This window comes from Taudactylus pleione, unplaced genomic scaffold (genome assembly GCF_031769625.1).
Source record: "Taudactylus pleione unplaced genomic scaffold, aTauple2 ptg000436l, whole genome shotgun sequence".
Taxonomy (NCBI): Eukaryota; Metazoa; Chordata; class Amphibia; order Anura; family Myobatrachidae; genus Taudactylus; species Taudactylus pleione.
Window position 1 is genome coordinate 2,022,416 of NW_028284838.1, and position 23,846 is coordinate 2,046,261.

General features: G+C 44.2%; 1 protein-coding gene across 1 annotated transcript in view; it reads left to right on the forward strand.

Annotated features, from left to right (window-relative positions):
• The window catches only part of VEPH1 (ventricular zone expressed PH domain containing 1), a 538,007-nt gene that overhangs the window by 372,265 nt on the left and 141,896 nt on the right, over positions 1-23,846 (forward strand). The window contains exon 9 of the mRNA XM_088447638.1: positions 13,958-14,097. Within this exon, the coding sequence (XP_088303764.1) occupies positions 13,958-14,097 (140 nt within the window). The remainder of the gene's footprint in view (positions 1-13,957; positions 14,098-23,846) is intronic.

Here is a 23,846-nt window from a genome sequence, read left to right on the forward strand (position 1 = left end):
GATCCCAATAATTGGGAGATGAACAGTGAAATATAGGGATAAAACGGTAAAGAAATTAAACAAAAATGTGATTAGGCAAAACAAAAAAATTTATTAGAGCCTTGAAAAAGCTGGTCATGCAGTGAAACGCGCGCATCGGCCTTATTACAATGAATACAATGTTTACAATGAATATGTAAACTGTCTATGAATAGTTCAAGTGTGAATACTCAATCAGTACTGATGCCTCGATATGTTTATCATGAACATGCTCAATTGAGATGTATATAGTAACTGTCAGTGAACAGTTTATCACTGCTCACAGTGAAGAGTTTGAAGTATGTACACCTACTATGAATGCTCTTAACGGAGATGAAAATATCAGTTGTCAGTGGATAGTTTTACTATGAGAATAATAGATTAGTGTTTGAAATAAATAGCTTGAAGTGGGTTTTTTCCACAGTAAATAACATACACAGCGTTTTTGCCATTCAAATCAATATATGAGGCTGTGTTAATTAACAATGATATAACATCGGGATCCTAACAAGTGAAAGTGGAGGTGTATAATATGAAATACCTCGCCACTTTATTAAGATCGTTGGAATTACTCAGGCAAGGATCTGTGTAACTTGACATTATGTAACAGCTATGTTATTTTCTAACTGCTTAATTTAATGTTACAGTGTTGTGATATAAATACTGTTTCTAGTTACATACCATTACAAGGAAAATACTTATCGTGAATCAAGAATTATATATAATTATCAACACACTATTATCGCTGAATGCAAGGGAAAGTACCCTACATAACTGACAAACATATTAACTATTACTGCAGTGGATTTTGTATAGTCCAACGGAATTTTAAAAAAAACAATAAAAACTTAACAGCACCTATGACTGATTGAACACATACTATATTTAATTATAAGTGTTATAAACTTTCTTATGAATTTGGAACATGCCATCTCAATAATTTGATCTAATTGATTATTAATATCTTTCTATCTGATAGTTGCCTGTGCGGGCACTAATCACTTATTGGAGGATTTTTTAAGTCATGGAATAGAGATGATTAGTGCTAATATATCTGAATTTCCATATTCTATGACAAGTCATGAATTGTTAATTTCAGCCAATAACAGGCTTTATTATAATAGGAGAAAGTATCTCTCAGACATCTTCATATAATCTTGTCTCAGACTAATAGACAGTTTTTTAGATTAGTAGAGACTCATTAGTGGACCTTGCTTTTTAACTTTATTTACATTTTTTGCATTTAATAAATTTTTTTGTTTTGCCTAATCACATTTTTGTTTAATTTCTTTATAGTTTTATCCCTATATTTCACTGTTCATCTCCCAATTATTGGGATCATTTTATGTTAATGATAATAAAAGTTATATTTTATTGTACTTTTGTGCGCCCATGATAATACAACCCCTGTCTCTCTCTCTCTCTTTATATCTTAGTACTATTTGGTTGTTATAGGGCAGCACCCACATAACTATAACTTAATTAATTTGTATGAATTTGGGGTTCTCTATAATATTATTGGTAGTGTGCAGACACAACTCATTCCTTTTTTCTTGTTTCAAGTTAAACCAGATGGATGGAAGACAACTTTGTTAATTTGGATCTTAAATATAGACCCTCATACCAGAAAGACCTACGAAAACGGCCACAGGCCACTCATTTCGTTGTATTTGATTAACTGATTAATATATATTTTTTTTCCATTATTTGTTTGATAGGGAGGATATTTGAAATAACAATCTCGGGTAAGTATACATAAAAGATTTTATTATGTATGCATAATTATTGCCTTGATTATTGATATCTGAATTTGTTCTAATCTAAATACACTATAGGCACCCTCCTGGTGTTTGTTTTGTATGTGTTTTATTCTAGATCTTGTGCTGACAGGAGATCTGCAGTACTGTACCTTGTACTTACAGACAGAAAAATAATTTTATATTGGACATTTTTGTTATTTGGCTTTTGCGCAGGATAATGGAATTTTAGAGTGCACTATATACAGTGTATATATATATATATATATATATATATATATATGTAGTCTTCATTTTATTTTTTGTTAGCATAACAGTATAAATATAATTCATTATATATATTCATACTTACCTACTATTAGTATCTGCACCTCGGGAGCAGACACAGGTGACCACTTTGGGGGGCGGGGCTGGGTCAGATGTCATTAGGCCCCACCCCATGATGACAAGCTGCCGCAAATCAAATGCATCATTTAGCCCGCCCCCCTCCATTTGGAGCCGCTGTTCACGCCAATTATGCCGTGATTCAAGGTGATCATCTCCCCGTCCTTTCCTCTTCATTAGGAAGTGGGCAGGATGTGGAAGATGTAGATGTGGATTGCAATGTTATCATGGGTGGTACTGACATGCCCAGATCACATTGCAAGTGCAATCATTAATAAATGGGAGCCTCTGTCTTTTTTTCTTCTCCCTTCTGTCTGCTGTCTTTCGTCGTCTTCCCATCTTCTTTTTCATAGCCCTTCTGTCTTCTAACTTCTTCTTCCCATCTTCTTTTTCTTTTCCAGTGTAATCCAAGTGTTGAAAACAACTAAGAAAAATCCATGTAACATTACATAATGAGAACTTGCTCTTGTGTCACATATGACGCGCTAGAGCCGATTCTGATTGGTTATTTGATTCCATCTATACACCTCAAGGGAGTCTAAATTTACTTCATTAATGGTCCTCATTTATACAATGAATTTCATTGAGATCCAATGAGGGGTCTACTCTAGACACAAGTAAACAACCCACCCAAATCACAACTCTTTGGGTCACTGGAGTTACTGTAGGGCTGTCTAGTAAAGTTTGCCTGCATTTGTGTAAACTTAATTATATATGTCCTAGATATTGGCAAAATCTATACTGTATAAATTAGGGATGAGCAGGTTCGGATTTCTGAAATCCAAACTCCCCCGAGCCTCCCCGATCCGAGTCGGGAACCAAGTCCGGCACGGGTTTTCCCGCCTGACTCGGAACTGAAATCGACTCAAAACGTCATCATCCCGCCTTCCGGATCTTGCAGGTTTTGGATTCAATAAAAGTTCCCCGCGTCGGCGCCATTTCTCACTCCGGCTGTGGACAGTGAAGAGGGAGGGTGGGAGTTGGGGCTGGCTGGGCTGTGTTCTGTTGTGCTGTGCTGCTGTTGTCCATAGGGACAGACTGGACTGTGTTGTGCTGCTGTTGTCCATAGGGGCTGACTGGACTGTGTTGTGCTGCTGTTGTCCATAGGGGCTGGCTGGGCTGTGTTGTGCAGTCAGTTGTCCATAAAGTCTGTAGGGGCTGGCTGGGCTGTGTTGTGCAGTGTCCCATAAAGGCTGTAGTCCTAAAGGGGTGCTGTAGTGTTGTCCAGGGGGTAATCTGTCCATCAGGGGTGCTTCCCCCAAGTGCAAAAAGAAACATTTATTTCTGTGTCTGTGAATTGTGTGCGCTGTAGCTACACATGCATCAATAAAGGAGCAGTGCCGAGCGTGCGCCTGTGTCATAAGTAAAGGGTCGGCTGGCTCATCTCTTAAAGGGTGGTGTAACCCCCAAAATGCACTTAAAAAAAAATTAAAAAATTCTTCTTTTCTGTGTTGTGAACTGTGTGCACTGTAGCCGCACGTGCATCAACAAAGGAGCAGCGCCAAGCGTGCGCCTGTGTCATAAGTCTGTTAAAGGGTGGTGTAACCCCCAAAGTGCGCTCCACAAAAAATTAAAAATTCTTCTTTTCTGTGTTGTGAATTGTGTGCGCTGTAGCCGCATGTCCATCAACAAAGGAGCAACACCAAGCATGCGCCTGTGTCATAAGTCTTTTAACGGGTGGTGTAACCCCCAAAGTGCGCTGCACAAAAAATAAACAATTCTTTCTTTCTGTGTTTGTGTGTGAAATGTATGTGCAGTAGCCACGTGCATCAACAAAGGAGCAGAGCCAAGCCTGCGTCTGTGTCATAAGTCTATTAAAGGGTGGTGTAACCCCCAAAGTGCACTCCAAATTTTTTTTAAAATTCTTCTATTCAGTGTTGTGAATTGTGTGCGCTGTAGCCACACGTGCATCAACAAAGGAGCAGCGCCATGCGTTCGCCTGTGTCATAAGTCTGTTAAAAGGTGGTGTAACCCCCAAAGTGCACTCCAAAAAAAATAAAAAATTCTTCTATTCTGTGTTGTGAATTGTGTGCGCTGTAGCCACACATGCATCAACAAAGGAGCAGCGCCAAGCATGCGCCTGTGTCATAAGTAAAGGGCCAGCTGGCTCGTCTGTTAAAGGGTGGTGCAACCCCCAAAGTGCACTCCAAAAAAAATAATAAATTATTTTCTGTGTTTGTGTGCGCCTTAGCCACACGTATATATCAATATAACATAAATGGAGGACAAAACTTTGTCCAATAAAAATAAAATAGGGAAAGATCAAGAACCACTTCCTCCTACTGCTGAAGCTGCTGCCACTAGTCATGACATAGAAGATAAAATGCCATCAACGTCGTCTGCCAAGGTTGATGCCCAATGTCACAGTAGAGGGCATATAAAATCCCAAATGACAAAGTTCAGGAAAATAACCTTAAAAAAAACATTTAAATTATCTGAGGAGAAACGTAAACTTGCCAGTATGCCATTTACGACACGGAGTAGCAAGGAACGGCTAAGGTCTTTCCCTATGTTCATGACTAGTGGTTCAGCTTCACATGACGATGGAAGCCCTCCTCCCGCTAGAATAATCAAACGAGTTAAGCTGACAAAAGCACAGCGAAGAACTGTGTGTTCTAAGAAGATATCACAAATCCTCAAGGAGAGTCCAAGTGTGGTGGCGGTTGAGATGCCTGACCTTCCCAGCACTGGACGGGAAGAGGTGGCTCTTTCCACCATTTGCACGCCCTCTGCAAGTGTTGGAAGGAGCACCCACAGTCTACTTGCTGATATGCAAATTGAAGATGTCACTGTTGAAGTACAACAGGATGAGGATACTGGTGTAACTGGCGCTGAGGAGGAAGTTGGCGAGGAGGATTCTGATGGTTATGTGGTTTGTTTAAATCAGGCTCCGGGGGAGACAGTTGTTGTCCGTGGGATCAAAAAGACCATCACGGTCATGCCTGGGCAGAAGACCAAACATTCCACCTCTTTGGTCTGGCAATATTTCTATTAAATTCCGGACAACAACTGTCTTGCCATATGTACCATATGTAAAGGTGAAATAAGTAGGGGTAGGGATGTTAACAACCTAGGAACATCCTCCCTTATACGTCACCTGCAGCGCGTTAATAAAAAGTTACTGTCAAGTTCAGAAACTTTGGCTAAGACCGTAAGCAGTCCAGGGACACCTAAATCCCTTTGTCCTGTTGTATCCAAGTGCCTACAAACCACACCGTCCACTCCCTCCTCGTCAATTTGCTCCTTAGTCAGGATCGGAAGTAGTCCTGCAGGCCATGTCACTGGCATGACTGACTCTCCTATCCGGGATTCCTCCAGAGGATCCTGCATTGCTACACCTACTGCTGCTGCTGTTGCTGCTGGGAGTCGTTCATCATCCCAGAGAGGAAGTAGGAACACCACTACTTTTGCTAAACAATTGACCCTCCAGCAGTCCTTAGTGGGGAGGATGAAGTACGACAGCAGTCATCCTGAAGCAAAACGTATAACTGAGGTCTTGACTGCTATGTTGGTGTTAGACGTGCATCCGGTATCCGCCATTAGTGCATTGGGATTTAGACATTGATGGAGGTAGTGTGTCCCCGGTACCAAATCCCATCTAGATTCCATTCCACTAGGCAGGCGATACCGAGACTGTACAGAAACGTCAGAAAAAGTGTTCTCAGTGTCCTAAAAAATGCGGTTGTACCCAATGTCCACTTAACCACGGACATGTGGACAAGTGGAACAGGGCAGACTAAGGACTATATGACTGTGACAGCCCACTGGGTAGATGTATCACCTTACGCAGCAACAACAGCAGCGTCACCAGTAGCAGCATCTCAGAAACGCCAGCTCGTTCCAAGGAAGGCTACGCTGTGTATCACCGGTTTCAGTAAGAGGCACACCGCCGACAACCTCTTAGAGAAACTGAGGGAAATCATCGCCCAGTGGCTTACCCCACTTAGACTCTCCTGGGGATTTGTGATATCTGACAACACCACCAATATTGTGCGGGCATTACATCTGGGCAAATTCCAGCACGTCCCATGTTTTGCTCACACAATAAATTTGGTGGTGCAGAATTTTCTGAAAAACGACAGGGGCGTGCAGGAGACGCTTTGGGTGGCCTGAAAAATTCCTGCCCACTTTCGCCATTCAGCGACTGCGTGCTGAATACTGGAGCACCAGCAAACACTCTTGAACCTGCCCCGCCATCACCTGAAGCAAGAGGTTGTGACGCGGTGGAACTCAACCCTCTATATGCTTCAGAGGATGGAGGAGCAGCAAAAGGCCATTCAAGCCTATACATCCACCTATGACATAGGTAAAGGAGGAGGTATGCACCCGACTCAAGCGCAGTGGAGAATGATTTCCGTGCTGTGCAAGGTTCTCCAGCCCTTCGAACTTGCCACACGTGAAGTCAGTTCAGACACTGCCAGCTTGAGTCAGGCCATTCCCCTCATCAGGCTTTTGCAGAAGCAGCTGGAGAAAGTGAAGGAGGAGCTAAGATGGAGCGATTCCGCTCGGCATGTGGGACTTGTGGATGAAGCCCTTCATTCGCTTTGCCAGGATTCCAGGGTGGTCAATCTGTTGAAATCAGACCACTACATTTTGGCCACCGTGCTCGATCCTAGGTTTAAAGCCTACGTGGTGTCTCTCTTTCTGGACGACACAAGCCTGCAGAGCTGCAAAGACCTGCTGGTGAAAACACTGTCAGCTGAAACGGAATGTGACACATCAACAACTCCTTCTTCATTTTCTCACGTAACTGGGGCTGCCAGGAAACAACTTAGGTATCCTAAGCAACCCGCTGGCGGTGATGCAGGGCAGGCAGGACCAAGTTTGGACATCTGGTCTAGACTGAAAGACCTGGCAACAATTTCTGACATGTCTACTGTCACTGCATATGATACCATCACCATTGACAGAATGGTGGAGGATTACATCGTTGACAGCATCCAAGTAGGCATGTCAGACAGTCCGTACCTGTACTGGCAGGAAAAAGAGTCAATTTTGAGGCCCCTGTACAAACTGGCTCTATTTTACCTGAGTGCCCCCCCTTCAGTGTGTACTCCGAAAGAGTGTTTAGTGCAGCCGGGAACCTTGTCAGCGAAAGGCGTAGGAGGTTGCTTCCACAAAATGTGGAGAAGATGATGTTCATCAAAATGAATTATCAACTCTTCCAGGGAGACCAGCCTCCAGAACGCACAGAGGGACCTGTGGTGGTGGATTCCAGCGGGGACAAATTAATACTCTGTGAGGATGAGGATGTACACAACACTGAAGAGGGTGAGGAATCAGTGGATGAGGAGGATGAGGACGACAACTTGCCTCCATAGAGCCAGTTTGTGCAGGGACAGATTCATTGCCAGCTTGTTTTGTGGGGGCCCAAACGAACCAATCATTTCAGCCACAGTCGTGTGGCAGACCCTGGCACTAAAATGATTGGTTTGTTAAAGTGTGCATGTCCTGTTTATACCACATAAGGGTGGGTGCGAGGGCCCATGGACAATTCCATCTTGCACCTCTTTTTTTTCTTTGCAATATATACTATTTGGGGCCTAGTTTTTCAAACTGCCATCCTGTCTGCCACTGCAATGTCACTCCTAGATGGGCCACGTGTTTGTGCCGCCCACTTGTGCTGCTTAGCATAGTCATCCAGCTACCTCGGTGCAACCTTTTGGCCTAAAAACAATATTGTGAGGTGTGAGGTGTTCAGAATAGACTGGAAATGAGTTGAAATTAATGTTATTGAGGTTAATAATAGCATAGGAGCAGAAAAACCCACAAATTCTGTGATTTTAGCTGTATTTATGCTTTTTTTCAAAATAATACAGATCCAAAACACAAAACCCAGAACCCAAAACACGGAAGGGTGGTTTTGGCAAAACCAATCCAGATCCAAAACACGAAGAAAGATCCAGATCCAAAACCAAAACACAAAACATGAAAAGTGGCCGGTGCACACCCCTAGTATAAATACAATTTTCAATCTCATTTTGGAAGAAAAAAATGTATTTCTATGTTGTAGAAAAATCATTTAGAAACAATCATTTAAATTTTGGTTTGGTCCTTTCTATTTTTCTGTTCTCCACTTAATTGTAAACCGTTAACCTATTCATAATGTTCCAAAATCTTGGTAATTTGCCATTTGTGAAATGAACAGCAAGACAAAGTGGAAGACATTTGCTTATTTGATATCCGCTATATCAGCTTTATAATTGGCATCTTGCCACCACAAACACTGAGCTGTGTTAACTATTCCCATGAGTACAATAATAATAATAATTTCCAGAAATCATTCCATTGCACAATTTCTACCCTAGTGTCAATGACAAATCACTTCCACTATGTCAGTAGGTATATATATATATATATATATATATAATAGCTCCAGATTTAGGAAGTAGTTAAGGTGCAGCTACCCATGAAGTGAAAATTGTTTATAATCATGCATAATTAGTAATAATATTGCCGCATTGTATAATCTGAGTGCTGCACACAAACATACATACGGCATAGCTTGTACATTGTGTCTTTTGTGACTGTTTTCTGTCAAATGTTCTGCTATGATTTCTTTGAAAAGTGGAACTCTTAGAGCAGACCACATCTTTAAATAAACATCCGAGTTTCAAAAGTTGTGTGATGTTCAGCCACAGTGTTATTGGAAATATGAATACATAACCTTCCCATAGACCATAACTGCATGTATTAATAGAACATAATATATAATACAGTAACCAGATGTCAGTACCATGACCGGGTTGGGTATGAAATATCGGCAGTCGGGATGCCTGCTGTCAATATGCAGACAGCGGCATCCTGATGCTCAGTATCCCGACAGGGGTCAGGTAAGTATACTAATCCTCCCCCCTTATCCCCCTAACTCTCCCTTCTTGCACCCTAACCCTCCCCACCCCGCACCCTAACCCTGACCCTCCCCTTTAGTGCCTAAACCTAACCCTCCCCCCTTGGTGCCTAAACCTAACCCCCCCCCAGTGGTGCCTATCCCTAACCACCCCCAAGCCTAACCCTAACCCACCAAAACCTATCCTTAACGTGGGGCCTAAACCTACCCTGCGGCTAACAGCTAAGATGCCCTGGTGTACCTTCGTTCGAGATGGCAGCTGTTAAGATTCCGGCGTCAGGATATAGACTGGCGTCTGGATTTCGACGCCTATATTTAGTCCCAGGTTGGGCTTCTGACGGCTGGCATCCTGTCCCCTGGCATACTAACTACATACTAACTACATCCCCCCAGACCTACTAGTGGGTGTGTACACTAAGCAATCAGGCAAAGCAGGAGTGCCAGCACTATGCCACCTAAGTGGCCAGGACTATATTGTAAGGGGCATGACTTTAACTTTAGCAGTGCTAAACTGAACTTTAACGTTTCCCATTCTCTTCCAGGGGTCCAGGGGTTCAGTACTAATAGAAAGGCAGGTGTAGTACTTTTATTTGAACCAGAGCCGGATTTAGATCTCATGGGGCCCTAGGCAAGATACCTGTTTGGGGCCCTCCTCCCTCAGACTGTTTTCCCTAATACCTTAACCTAAACAACTAACCCTAATATCCTAATCCTAAGATTTTCCCTCTTAGTACTATCATTACATACAGGCTGCTGTGCTCCACTGTGAGCCGGATCCTCACTGTCTCACTCAGATTCAGCTATTGACTGACTGGCTGCCAGTTTGCCACTGTCTGTGCCTCTGCTCCTCGCTGGGTGCTGTCTGCTGCTGGTGGCCAGGGCTGCCATTAGAAATTGTGGGGCCCGGTACCGACGAAATAGACAGAGCCCCACTCCATTTGTGCAACTACAGCATTGCAGTCTCTCTTGAGTTACAGCTAGTTTCCCTTGTGTCTCCAGCCAGCTAAGCCCCTTCTGTGTCCTCTGCCAGCTCCCCTCTTCTGTGTCCTCTGCCAGCTCCCCCCTTCTGTGTCCCCTGCCAGCCCTCTTTCTGTGTGAAACGCCTGTGTCTTTCCCAGTCCCCACACCTACCTTCTTGTTATTGCTCCTATAATGCGACAGCTATAAGGCTCCTCTCGGCGGCGCGGAGTGACATCACGAATGCCGGCCCGAGTCTCCAAATTAAAAGCTCCAGAAGCACAGGAGTGCCGGGCAGCAGGTCACGATGGTATGCAGGCGGATGAGCAGGATGGTTAGCGAGTGGGCGGATGATCAACAGGATGGATTGTGGGACCCCGGACTCCAGTCCTGTCAGTCTCCCCCTGACGACGGCCTCGGCAAGTCTGGCAGAGGCTGCTGTGCTGAAGCAGCAATGAAGCTGGCTGGACTTTATGGGGCTGGGCGGCGGGCTGTGGATGATTACGCTCCTTCCCTCCATCCTTTACACAGTCTGTGACAGACAGTGAAGACAGCGGCGCTGCAGCGGGACTCTGAGGAAGTGGGCAGGTCCGCGTGACATCATGACGTCACGCGGTACTTGCGCACTGTTTCTCCAGGAGAGTTTTGACCGGACAGATTTTTAAGGGCAAAGGGGCCCATCCACGGGCCCCTTGGGACCCACGGGGCCCTAGGCGAGCACCTAGATTGCCTTATGGAAAATCCGGCCCTGATGTGAACCCTACTACTAGCATTGTTAAAACTGTTAAGGGTTGTAGTACACGTTTCCAGCTTTAGTAATGCTGACGCTTAATATTTTTTTGTTTACTATTTTTATTGTTGAAAAACTATTGTACATCTAATAAGTGTGCAACAATCTCTGTGCTACAGGTCTTCTCAAAGAAATAAATATTCAATAGATTTAAATTATGCAAATAATTTTTTTATGCGACTGTCAGTATTGTAAAGACCGTTGGAATATTGGCGTAGCTATAGTAGGTGCAGGGAGTGCAGATGCTCAGGCTTAGGGTGCCCACCTCTGGGGCCTGACCTAACGTGCAACTCTGAATATCATCCAGATTCCTGGAATTGCTCATTAAGCACTGTGTGACATAAAATGAACTGAGATAACTGTGTGGCATGTGTACTGGTGTTAACTTGGGGAACTACATTGTAACATAATATGAACTGGGGTCACTGTGTGATATAATGTGAATTAGGGCACTACTATGGGGAGTAACATAACTAGGGCACCATTAAAGTTCATTAAATGAACTAAGGTATGACTATGGGGCATAAATTAGGGCACTACTATCTACTATATAAAAGTAAAAATTTGTCCTTCTGTCTTTCTATACAAATCCACAGTCTACAGGCCAAGATCGTGAAATTTTACATACGAGCGTATTAAAACACGGCGGAGGCAACTAAAAAATTTTGAAACCGAAATGAATTACTGTTAATTTTTAATTAATTAAAAAACACAATTTTTGTATAGCATTTGCCCTCTACAGGTCAGGTCCGGAATTAGAAAAGGATTTAGCTTATCTACTATTTTTTCTTTTGTATCTTCTCTACTTCTACTATATAAAAGCAAAAATTTGGCCTTCTGTCTTTCTATACAAATCCACAGTTTACAAGCCAAGATCGTGAAATTTTACATACGAGTGTATTATAAAACGGCCGAGGCAACTAAAAAAATGCGAAATCTAAATTAATTACTGTTCATTTTTAATGAATTAAAAAACACAATTTTTGCATAGCATTCACCCTCTACAGGTCAGGTCCGGAAATTAGAAAAGGATTTAGCTTATCTACTATTTTTTCTTTTCTATCTTCTCTACTAGATAAAAGCGAAAATTTGTCCTTCTGTCTTTCTATACAAATCCATAGTTTACAAGCGAAGATCGTGAAATTTTACATATTGGCGTATTAAAACATGGCGGAGGCAACTAAAAAAATTTGTAATCGAAATTAATTACTGTTAATTTTGAATTAATTAAAAAACACAATTTTTGCTGTACGCTCATTGTGGGGCCTCATGGCATATGGGTAGGGCCTCGGAGCAAGCGTTTTGTGTTGTCATGTTTTGTCATGATCTTAATGTTTATTATCGAAGACAGCTTTAGCAGGCTTTGCCAGCATTCTCAGCTCTCTGACTATACCAAATTACGCAACAACATTGACTTCTTTTTTCGAACTATATCAAAATGATGACTTTGCAAGGACCCTGCTGTACTGTGAGCTGACAAAATATTACACATGGAATGCTTCTCAAAAAGTTTTTATGCGCAGAAAACAGGGAGTCGCTGTAGATGGTCATCCTGGTATCAGAGTAACAGTAGCTCTTGGCCATGTTTACACTGTACATCCGACAAATTTTGAATGCTTCTATCTCCGAAGTTTGCATTACACTGTTACAGGTCCTACTTGTTTCGAAGACCTTAGGACTGTTGATGGGGAAGTTTGTCACACTTTTCGTGAGGCCTGCCTAAGGAGAGGTTTGTTGGAGGATGATGTGTAAACAATTATTCTTAAAATCCCGGGCAACGGCGGGTACTCTAGCTAGTGGTGCATAAAATTAACAATTGCTGTGGAGAGAGGTGTCTCTCTACAAGGGGGAAGGGGACCCTTCAAAATGTTGCTATGGAGTCTACAAAGTTCTGGCTGCACCCCTAGTTGGAGTTAGTAAAGAGCTTGTGTCATATCTTATCCGTACTACACATATACCGTAGATGAATGATTTTAGTTTGGAGTAATTACAAACCTCACTTTGAACTTAGGAGCTCATTCAGACCCGGACGCTAAGCTGCGCTTTCTCGCAGCCAAAATGGGCCTGGTATGCAAATTCCGTGATTGCACTGTCCGGGGTAAGGACGCCCTCTATGTCTTAGATAGCGACGGCAAAGCAAACATACGCCAGTATAAAGACGCCCACTTTTCTGTCTTAACACACATCATCCCCAGGAAGTATATGACTAATCGGAACCATCGAGAACCACCTGCTGCAAGCACTGCGATTACTGGCTGAAATACAAGCAAGAGACATGTACAATGACGCTTCTTTGCTAATTATGCACACCCATAAGATGCCGTTTTGATGCCCAGACACGCCTGCGTTCGCAGCACCACTCCCCAGTTCACAAGCACCTTCCCCTGTTACCACCCACAAACGGCGCTGTCACTCAAAGTAGCGTCCACCCCGTGTACTACGAGTGCATGATTTCTGGATGGAGTGACTGGTTCGTGCATGCGTACTTTGACACATACGCATGCGCAAATGTGCGATAATCGCCCATAGCATGCGTATGCAGCTTAGCGAGCAGGTCAGAATCAAACCCTTAATGTGCCCATGTGATACTCCCTTACTCCCTCCAATAGTCTACAGTTTGTAGTCCCCCTTGCTGTGTGCATCTCATAGGCAGAGTGGCAGATTTGATAAAGTGAGTGACTGCATTCTTTCAAGATATTTTCTGCATCAGGGTATCAATGTCGAGGAGCCTTGTTTCTCTGTGAAGATGTCCTTTAGTGCACATGTGTGATTTATAAATGAAAGATGGGTTCACCTGAGATCTCCTAATATATGCGTCTTATGCTTATGCAACTCTGAAAATTAGGGATATATTTACTAATGAGCGGGTTTTTAGAAGTGGAGATTTTGCCCATAGCAACCAGTTTCTACTTAACATTTATCTAGCATCTTATGGAAGATAATAGATAGTATCTGATTGGTTGCTATGGGCAACATCTTACATTTATAAACCCGCACTCTAGTCAATATACCCCTTAGACACATAAGGGAAAGTACTGTAAAGGTCACACATCAGAGGCATTTATTGACAAGTCCATCTATGTTCATGCAGGTTGTGATACTGCAGGCGGAGAGTATGAACATGGATAAATAAATATTAATGATTGTAATATTGTATTCAGCTATGCATCTAACATTAATATTGTCTATGTTTATTTCTAGATACATGTAAAAGCTGTGTAGCAAAGTTGTTCTTCAGCTGCCCAATGAAGGGTCATTACTGTCTTTACAGTAAATCCAGCTTTATCCTCATCAGCCGACATCCGCAGATTTGGATTCATATCATGTTTCTCTTTCAACAGGTGTGTGCACATTACAATTGTAAATACAGAAGGGAGGGATATGCATATTATTATTAGGTAATATATCTTCAATTGTAAGCTTAATACAGAAGTCAGAAAACCAATGTAAAGAATGCATAAAGTGATAAGTAGAGGATTTGCAATTTACTGTCCTGTACTATAAACAAAATTTGTCAAACCGCCATTACTTTTATTAGTTGTATATTTTGTTGAAAGAATGTTGCAGATCTTCGAAAAATTTATATGTTTATAGCAATAATGAGTGTATCCAGTTCTCTGAGAACCGGACCTACCCGAACTTCGCGATTCGGGCCGAAATCCGAGTCTGGCCCGGGTTTTCCCGCCTAACTCAGATCCCAAAACGAGGCAAAACGTCTTCATCCCGCTGTCAGATTCTCGTGGGCTTGGATTGTGTATAGGTCCCTCCCCGCGGTGATCGGCACCATTTGCTTGCTGAGTCCCGGGCTGTCAGGGCTGTACTTTGCCCAAGGGGTCCTGTGTTGTCCAATACAGGAGTGTGCAGTGCTGAGCTGTGTTGTCCAATACAGGGGTGTGCAGTGCTGGGCTGTGTTGTCCAATACAGGGGTGTGCAGTGCTGGGCTGTGTTACCCAATACAGGGGTATGCAGTGCTGGGCAGTGTTGTCCAATACAGGGGTGCGCAGTGCTGGGCTGTGATGTCCAATACAGGGGTGTGCTGTGCTGGGCTGTGTTACCCAATACAGGGGTGTGCAGTGCTGGGCTGTGTTACCCAATACAGGGGTGCGCAGTGCTGGGCTGTGTTACCCAATACAGGGGTGCGCAGTGCTGGGCTGTGTTGTCCAATACAGGGGTGTGCAGTGCTGGGCTGTGTTGTCCAATACTGGGTGAGCTGTGCTGGGCAGTGTTGTCCAATACAGGGGTGTGCTGTGCTGGGCTGTGTTGTCCAATACAGGGGTGTGCTGTGCTGAGCTGTGTTGTACAATACAGGGTGAGCTGTGCTGGGCTGTGTTATCCAATACAGGGGTGTGCTGTGCTGGGCTGTGTTGTCCAATACAGGGGTGTGCTGTGCTGGGCTATGTTACCCAATACAGGGGTGTGCAGTGCTGGGCTGTGTTGTCCAATACAGGGGTGTGCTGTGCTAGGCTGTGTTGTCCAATACAGGGGTGTGCAGTGCTGGGCTGTGTTGTCCAATACAGGGGTGTGCTGTGCTAGGCTGTGTTGTCCAATACAGGGTGAGCTGTGCTGGGCAGTGTTGTCCAATACAGGGGTGTGCTGTGCTTGGCTTTGTTGTCCAATACAGGGGTGTGCTGTGCTGGGCTGTGTTGTCCAATACAGGGTTGTGCTGGGCTGTGCTGTGTTGTCCAATACAGGGGTGTGCTGTGCTGGGCTTTATTGCCCAATACAGGGGTGTGCTGTGCTGGGCTGTGTTGTCCAATACAGGGGTGTGCTGTGCTGGGCTGTGTTGTCCAATACAGGGATGTGCTGTGCTGGGCTGTGTTGTCCAATACCGGGGTGTGCTGTGCTGGGCTGTGTTGTCCAATCCAGGCAAGGTAAAAAAGTAAAAAAGTTACAAATATTTTTGTTTTGTACTGTAACCCACACTGTGACGCTGTATGCCATACCCCCTTACCCCAGTGTATCCAAAACACTGTGATACTGCTGGCCATATTGTGAGTGACGCTGTAGGTTTATCATACTGCAGTGTATAATTCATAAAGTATTGTGAGTGACGCTGCCGGTCAGTAATACCACAGTGTAATATTATTCATACAAGTATTGTGACACTGTTGGTCAGTAATACTGCAGTGTAATATATTCATTAAAAATATTTTGACACTGTAAGAGGAAACGCAGTGTAATATTCAACACGTATTGTGAGACTGTAAGTGGTAGCGCAGTGTATTCATAAAAAATATTGTGACACTGTAAGTGGAAACGCAGTGTAATATTCAACACATATTGTGAGACTGTAAGTGGTAGCGCAGTGTATTCATTAAAAATATTGTGACACTGTAAGTGGAAACGCAGTGTAATATTCAACATGTATTGTGACACTATAAGTGATAGCACAGTGTACTCATAAAAAATATTGTGATACTGTAGGTCATTGATACCACAGTGTAATATTTAAAATTGGTACAAATTGACGTGTGTGCAGTACCCCACTTCGTTCGTGTTTGTTGCTATGGAGAATGATCATTTGAGAGGAGAGCAAGAACCACATACTAGTGTTGGAGCTGCTGCCAGTGCCACCTGTCATGATAATACTAGTCCATCTACATCATCTACTAAAGCCGATGCTGATGATGTTGTTGATCAGGATGTTGTTTGTGTAAATCAGGCCCCAGTGGAAACAATTGTTGCCCATGATAAGGATTGTCATGCCTGAGCATAAAACAAAAATATCCACATCTTATGTGTGGAATCATTTTTACACAAATCTGGACAACAATTGTCAAGCCATCTGTACCCATGGTCATGCCAGGGTAAGTAGAGGTAGGGACCTTAACCATCTAAGAACCTCCTCCCTATTATATCATCTACAGTGCATTCATCCAAACTGTTTGCAAAATTCAGAAACTTTGGCTAAAAAAGCAACAACAGGCAGTCCAGTGTCAGATAGCTTTCTTCTCTCTGCTAGATCCAAGCACCTGGCATCTTCACCACCAACACCTTCATCAACAATATCCACAACCATGATCAGAACTAGTCCTGCATCTAATTTGATAAGGCTAACTCAGTCCTCTCAGGATTCCTCAGAAAAATCCTTGAGCGCTACACCTGCTGCTGCTGGGAGTGGATCTTCATCCCAGAAGGGGACCAGGAAGACTACTAGTAGTAGTTAAAAAAAACAATTGACTGTTAAACAATCCTTTGCAAGGGGGAGCAAGTATAACAGCAGTCACCCAGTTGCACAGTGGATCACTGACTCCATAACATCCATGCTGTTATTAGATGTGCGTCCGATATCAGCCTTTAGTGCAGTGAGGTAAAAGACAGTTAATTGAGGTCCTGTGTCCCCGCTACCATATCCTATCTAGGTTGTACTTCACTAAAAAAAGCAATTCCCAGCCTGTACAGGGATGTTAAAGAAACGTTAATTAGTGTCCTCCAAAATACTGTTGTACCCATTGTCCACGTAACCACAGATATGTGGACAAGTGGAAAAGAGCAAACACAAGATTACATGACTGTAACAGCCCACTGGGTGAGTGTATTGCCTTCAGTGGCACAAACAGCAGCAGCAGCATCTTAGAAACAGCAGCTCATTCAAAGGCAGGCTACTCTGTGTATCACCGGTTTCACTAAGAGGTATACCGCTGACAGCCTCTTAGAAAAACTCAGGGAAGTCATTGCAATGTAGCTTACCCCACTTGGACTCTCCTCGGGATTTGTGATTTCCGACAACACCACCAATATTGTGAGAGCATTACAGCAGGTTGAACTCCAAAATGTCCCATATTTTGCTCATGCAATCAACTTGGTGGTGCAATTATTTTTTTTAAATGACAGGGCCATGCAGGAGATGCTCTCTGTGGCCCGCAAAATTTCTGGCCATTCAGCAGGCGCATGTAGAAGATTGCAGCACCTGCAATAAATGCTGAATTTGTTCTGTCACCAGCTGAAGCAAGAGGTAGTTACAAAGTGGAACTCCACCCTTTATATGCTTCAGCAGATGGAGGAACAACAAAAAGCCATTCAAAGCTACACAGCATACTATGACATAGGAAGAGGAGGGGGAATGTACCTTACTCAAGCTCAATGGAATATACTTTCCGTGTTGTGTAAAGTGCTGAAACCCTTTGAAGTAGTCACCTGTGAAGTGAGTTCAGACACAGCCAGCATGAGGTACTTTCAGGTAATTTCCCTAATTAGACTGTTGGAAAAGCAAATTGAGAACTGAAGGACGAGCTGAAATGAAGCGATTCCGCTAAGAATGTCGGAGTTGTACATCAAGTCCTTTATTCAGGGGCGTATTTAGGGGCCCGAGAGCCCCTGGCAGAGTAAGGGACTGCCCCCCGCTGCTAGCAGTTAGTAAACCAACACCATGTTGGCTGTACGTGTGGCGAACACCCTCTCTCCCCTCCTTCATCGTACGGCAGTGAGGCTTCTGACTGAGAGATCAGCTGCGATGGGGAACCTCTGAAGAATTTGGTCCTCATTGGGCAAACAGTCGGTATTCACTATTCATGTAGGAAATCCCATTTACCATAAGATGCCTGTTTGTGTAGGAATATAACCAATGTCATTATCATACAACAGAGGTTCAACCAAACTCGTGCCTCATGTCCCCTCCAGCCTCCTACGTGTGTCACTCCAGACTCCTGCTCTGTGTCCAATTCATCCATGTATCTTTCAATCTACATGCCCTGTGTCTCTCAAGTCTTGTGCCCCATGTCACCTCCAGCCTCCTGCTCCCTGTGTTACCTACTGCTCCAAGACCCCACCAACATTCTTTGTCTAACCAACATCCTGCCTCATCCAACATGTCGCCTCCAGCTCTGTCATCTCCAACCTCCTGCCCATTGTCCCTTCCAGCTTTCTGTGTCATCTTCAGCCTCCTGCTTTCTGTATCATGTCCTGCCTCATGACGCCCCCCTGCCTCCTACTCCATTTTGCCTCCAGCTCACTGTGACATTCCAATCTCCTACTCCATATCATTCCAGCCTCCTGCTCCCTGTGTCACCTCCTTCCCTCTGTCACTTGAGCTTCCTGTCCCACCCTTTCCTTTCTCTGCTACCTGTCTTTCAAGTCTTCTCCCCCTTCTGTATTTCCAACCCTTGCCCCCCACTGTCTTTCCTGCCCTGTTTTTCAAGCCTCCAATCTGTATTTCCAGCATCCTGCCCCCTCTGTATTTCCAGCCTCTTGCTCCCCTCTGTCAATCTTGCCTCCACCACCTCCTGCTCCCCTCTGTAATTTCAAGACCCCCCCCCGCAGTATCTTACCAACTTCCTCTTTCTGTCTGCAGCCTACATGGTCCTCTCTGTAGCCTGTGTGGGGCCGACAGCTCTTATTCCAGGCACAAAGTGTGACGTGATGTCACGATCTGGCTCCCGGCAGTCCTGGAGGTAGGAGGAGCTGTCACGCCACCAAGCACCATGGTCTTGCTCGGCGGTGCAGGGCACTGTGGGTCAGGATGGGAGAGACAGGAGACAAGCCAGGGAGGGGGTGGAACACATGGGACAGACAGCGCAGCGCTGCCCAGCCAGTGCCCACTGTAAATGTAAAGTGTATTAGTAGCAGTGCATCTGGCAGCAGAGGAACCGGGCACACCACTACCAGTATACATGTAAAAAACTAGTGCCCGTGATCGGGCGCTCCCCCCACTGGCTGGCGCCCATGACGAGTGCCATCCTGGCCAATACGAAGACATGCCCTTGCCTTTATTCACTTTGCCAGGATCCAAAGGATGTTAGGATCTTACAATCAGATCAATACATTTTGGCGACCGTGCTGGATCCTAGGTTTAAGTCATACATTGTGTTTTTCTTCCCAGCAGACACAGATCTGAAGAAATGCAAAGAGGTGTTGGTAAGGAAATTGTCAGCTCAAGCGGCACGTGATGTAGCGATGGCTCCTCCTTCAGTTTCTCCAGCAAGTGCAGCTGCCAGGAAAAACCTAAACTTTCCCCAAAAAAGATCCACTGATGATGCAGATGAGTCAACACAACCAAGTTTTCATGAGAGAAAGATATAAGGGCGCCCTCCTCTCTGCAGTGGAATTGTGACAGGCAGCTCTCCTAGGGATCCTCCAACACCCTAAATCCAAGTAGAATATTTAAATAAAATAAAGGATAGCATCACAGTGCCTATCCTGGACCCAAGAGACACACAACAATCAAAGTAAATATATATAAAATAATTTATTATACTAGGTACATAAATAAGTACCACATGATATAATTGGCATGATAATAAATAATAAATAAATAATAAATAAGCAGCTCAATGACATCTATGATCTGCAAACCTAAAAAGCTTCAGAAGAAATTCTCTAAATAGAAAGAAACGCGTTAAGGGTGTCCCTGAAGTAAAGCCTGCACTCCTGACCTGCAATTATCCTTGTGGGGACCTGTGCAGAGTGTCACTGCATTATCCCAGACCCTGCAGCATCATATACCCTGGTTTGGATTCTATGCCGTGGCTGCTGGTGCTCCGGAGTTGATCTACTCGGACGGAGCGCCTCCGTTGAGCTTAATTTACCAACACGGCTAAACTCTGACACATGCCGTCAGCCGTTCTGATAAAGAAGGCGCTATACAACTTCCAGTGATCCCGTATGAAAAAGGAACATTACCAGGTGAGCAGTTTACCTGCCTACATCTCCCAGCCCGAGTACTGCTAACCGGGCTATGGGAGGGCTACCAAATTCAGTTTCATCGCTCCTAAGATACAGCACATAGAGGGATACAGCATATTGGCTGATTATCTCAGACTTGTATATGCTGGGACCGGGTGTGGATTAGCAGTCGAACTTCTTAAACTGCATACACACGTAAAGATTTTCTGTCCAACCATCCAACTAGTTGATTGGTTGAAATTAAAATCTGGTAACGTATGGGAGTAACTGATGATCAGCAATTTGCTCCTAAATGCCAGAAAACAGATGAAAATGGTCGTCAGGCAAGTTTGTTAAATGTTTGATCTAACAATTTGTTCAAACAACAGTTTTTGTCTATAAATAAGCACAAGTTATTCGGATTCCCACTAAAGGATTTATTACCAGTTGGTCTAAGATGAACATTGTATACTTGCAGAATTGATAACTTTTTCATATGCATATGCTACATTTTTATTCGCTTTTTAAACAGATGGATACATAAGAAACAGCACAAATTGGAGCATACAGCTGGTGCTCCTCATTGAGATTTCCATTTATTATATGTGTCTGTTTCAAAGAGCTTTTTAGTTTTGCAGATCATAGATGTCATTGAGCTGCTTATTCATTATTTATTTATTATTTATTATCTATCATGCCAATTATATCATGTGGTACTTATTTATGTACCTAATATAATAAATTGTTTTCTATACATTTACTTTGATTGTTGTGTGTCTCTTGTGTCCGGGATAGGCACTGTGACTTTATCCTTTATTTTATTTAAATTTACAACAAAGTTTTGACATCGGGTCGGGTCTAAAAGAATTTCTTAACCTGGCCATCCACTATACAATTTTCTGTCAGATATCTGTCCAATCTGGCTGGTTGGTATGAAAACCTGTTAATGTATGGGAGCAAATGACAACCGTCCATTTTCTCACAAACACTGGAAAATAGCCAAAAATGGTTGTTCAGACAAATTGGTTAAAACACACAAATTTAACCAATTTGAAAAAAAAATGGCCTTTTTTCAGTGTTTAAAACCATATGATCGACTGTCATTTGCTTCCATACATTACCAGGTTTTCATTCCAACCAGCCAGATTGGACAGATAACTGATAGAACAGGGGTTCCCAACCACGGTCCTCAAGGCACACTAACAGTCCAGGTTTTAAGGATAGCCATACATGAGCACAGGTTTCTTAATTAGTACCTGTTATTTTGATTTAACCATCTGTGCTGAAGCATGGATATCACTAAAACCTGGACTGTTAGTGTGCCTTGAGGACCGACGTTGGGAAACACTGTGATAGAAAATTGTATAGTGGATCGTCAGCTTAACAATTAATGAGACTTCTACCGTGACTCCATCTGATACGGTCACCATTCAAAGAATGTTGGAGGACTATTTTAATGATAGCATCCAAATAGGCATGTCAGTGTTAGGATCAGCAGGTAGTGGATCATCTTGGTGGCAGTTCACAGTCTTGATTACTACTGGAGACTGCATCTAATCCTGTTTTGTCTGTGTTCAGTTCATAGCCTGTCATTCCAGTCTGTCTGTGTGCTTTTCTCAGGTGCTACTAATTATCTGCCTCTCTGCAGATCTCAGGTGCACACCAGCCTGTGATCAGGAATTACTTTCTGCTGGAGACGGCTCTGACTGGGTCCTACTTCTCTTAAATTACAGCCAGCCCTGCACTCTGTACCAGTTATACTGTCTAAACATCAGTACACAGACTGTTTCCCAGCTTCCAAGCTGCACCAGTGCACAGGCTGTTTCCTGGCTTCCAAGCCTCACCAGCACACATACTGTCTCCTAGCTTCCAAGCCGCACCAGTGCACAGACTGTTTCTCAGCCCCCAAGCTGCTACATCGGCCTCCAACCTCATCCTCGGCACCTTGCCTCACCAATGGCTCCTAAGCCGCATCATTGGCTCCCAAGCCGCAGCATCGGCCTCTGCGCACTCTATTGGCTCACCAGCCACACCATCGGCACCTTGCTGCACCAACGGCTCCTAAGCCGCATCATTGGCTCCCAAGCCGCAACATTGGCCTCCGGCCACTCTACTGGCTCACCAGCCACACCATCAGCACCTTGCCGCAGCAACGGCTCCTAAGCCGCATCATCGGCTTTTCTAACTATTATAGAAGAATTATCGGGTCCTTTTCAACCATCGTGGCACCGATTGTTGAACTGACGAAAAAGGATGCCAATACTGCCCACTGGTCTGACAAGGCAGTACACGCCTTCCTGAAGCTCAAGACTGCATTCATCAGCACCCCAGTGCTCCGTCATCTTGATCCTGACCTCCCTTTCATGGTTGAGGTAGAAGCTTCGGAGATTGGTGTTGGAACAGTCTTGTCTCAAAGGGATCCGACCAATGGCAAGCTTCACCCATGTGCTTTCTTCTCACGGAAATTCTCTTTTGCTGAAAGAAACTACGATGTAGGCAACTGTGAGCTGTTGGCCATCAAATGGGCTTTTGAGGATTGGAGACACTGGCAGGAGGGGGCCAAGCATCAGATCTCCATCCTCACGGACCATAAAAACCTGGCATATATTGGCGCAGGGAAGAGACTGAATGCCAGATAGGCACGCTGGGCACTTTTCTTCACATGATTTAATTATTCCATTTCATTTAGTCCCGGTTCCAGGAACATTAAGGCAGATGCCTTGTCCCAAAGCTTTTCTCCTCTTTGGCAGGATAATTCTCCTGATGAAACCATAGTTCCTAGCTCCTGCCTTCAATCATCTGCCTCTCTGTAGACTTCAGGTGCACATCAGCCTGTGATCAGGAATTACTCTCTGCTGGAGACGGCTCTGATTGGGTCCTACTTCTCTTAAATTACAGCCAGCCCTGCACTCTGTACCAGTAATACTGTCTAAACATCAGTACACAGACTGTTTTCCAGCTTCCAAGCTGCACCAGTGCACAGACTGTTTCCTGGCTTCCAAGCCTCACCAGCGCACAGACTGTTTCTCAGCCCCCAAGCTGCTACATCGGCCTCCGACCACCACAGGTGCTCCATCCTCATCCTCAGCACCTTGCCGCACCAACGGCTCCTAAGCTGCATCATCGGTTCTCAAGCCACAACATCGGCCTCTGGCCACTCTACTGGCTCACCAGCCACAGCATCGTCACCTTACTACACCAACGGCTCCTAAGCCGCATCATCGGCTCCCTAGCCACAACATCGGCCTCCGCCACTCTACTGGCTCTCCAGCCAATCATCAAATCCTTAGTCGCACCATCGGCTCCCTAGCCGCACCGCCGGCATTCAGCCGCACCGTTTACTTTGGACTATTCTTTTATACGTTCTTGCCTGTTTTTTTGTGACAATAAAGTCACTTACTTTGATTTCACCCTACGTTTCCTGGTGTCTCTCTTCTTAAGGTATTCTGGTCGTCTGGACCCCCAGACAACTGTAACAGTCAGACAGTCA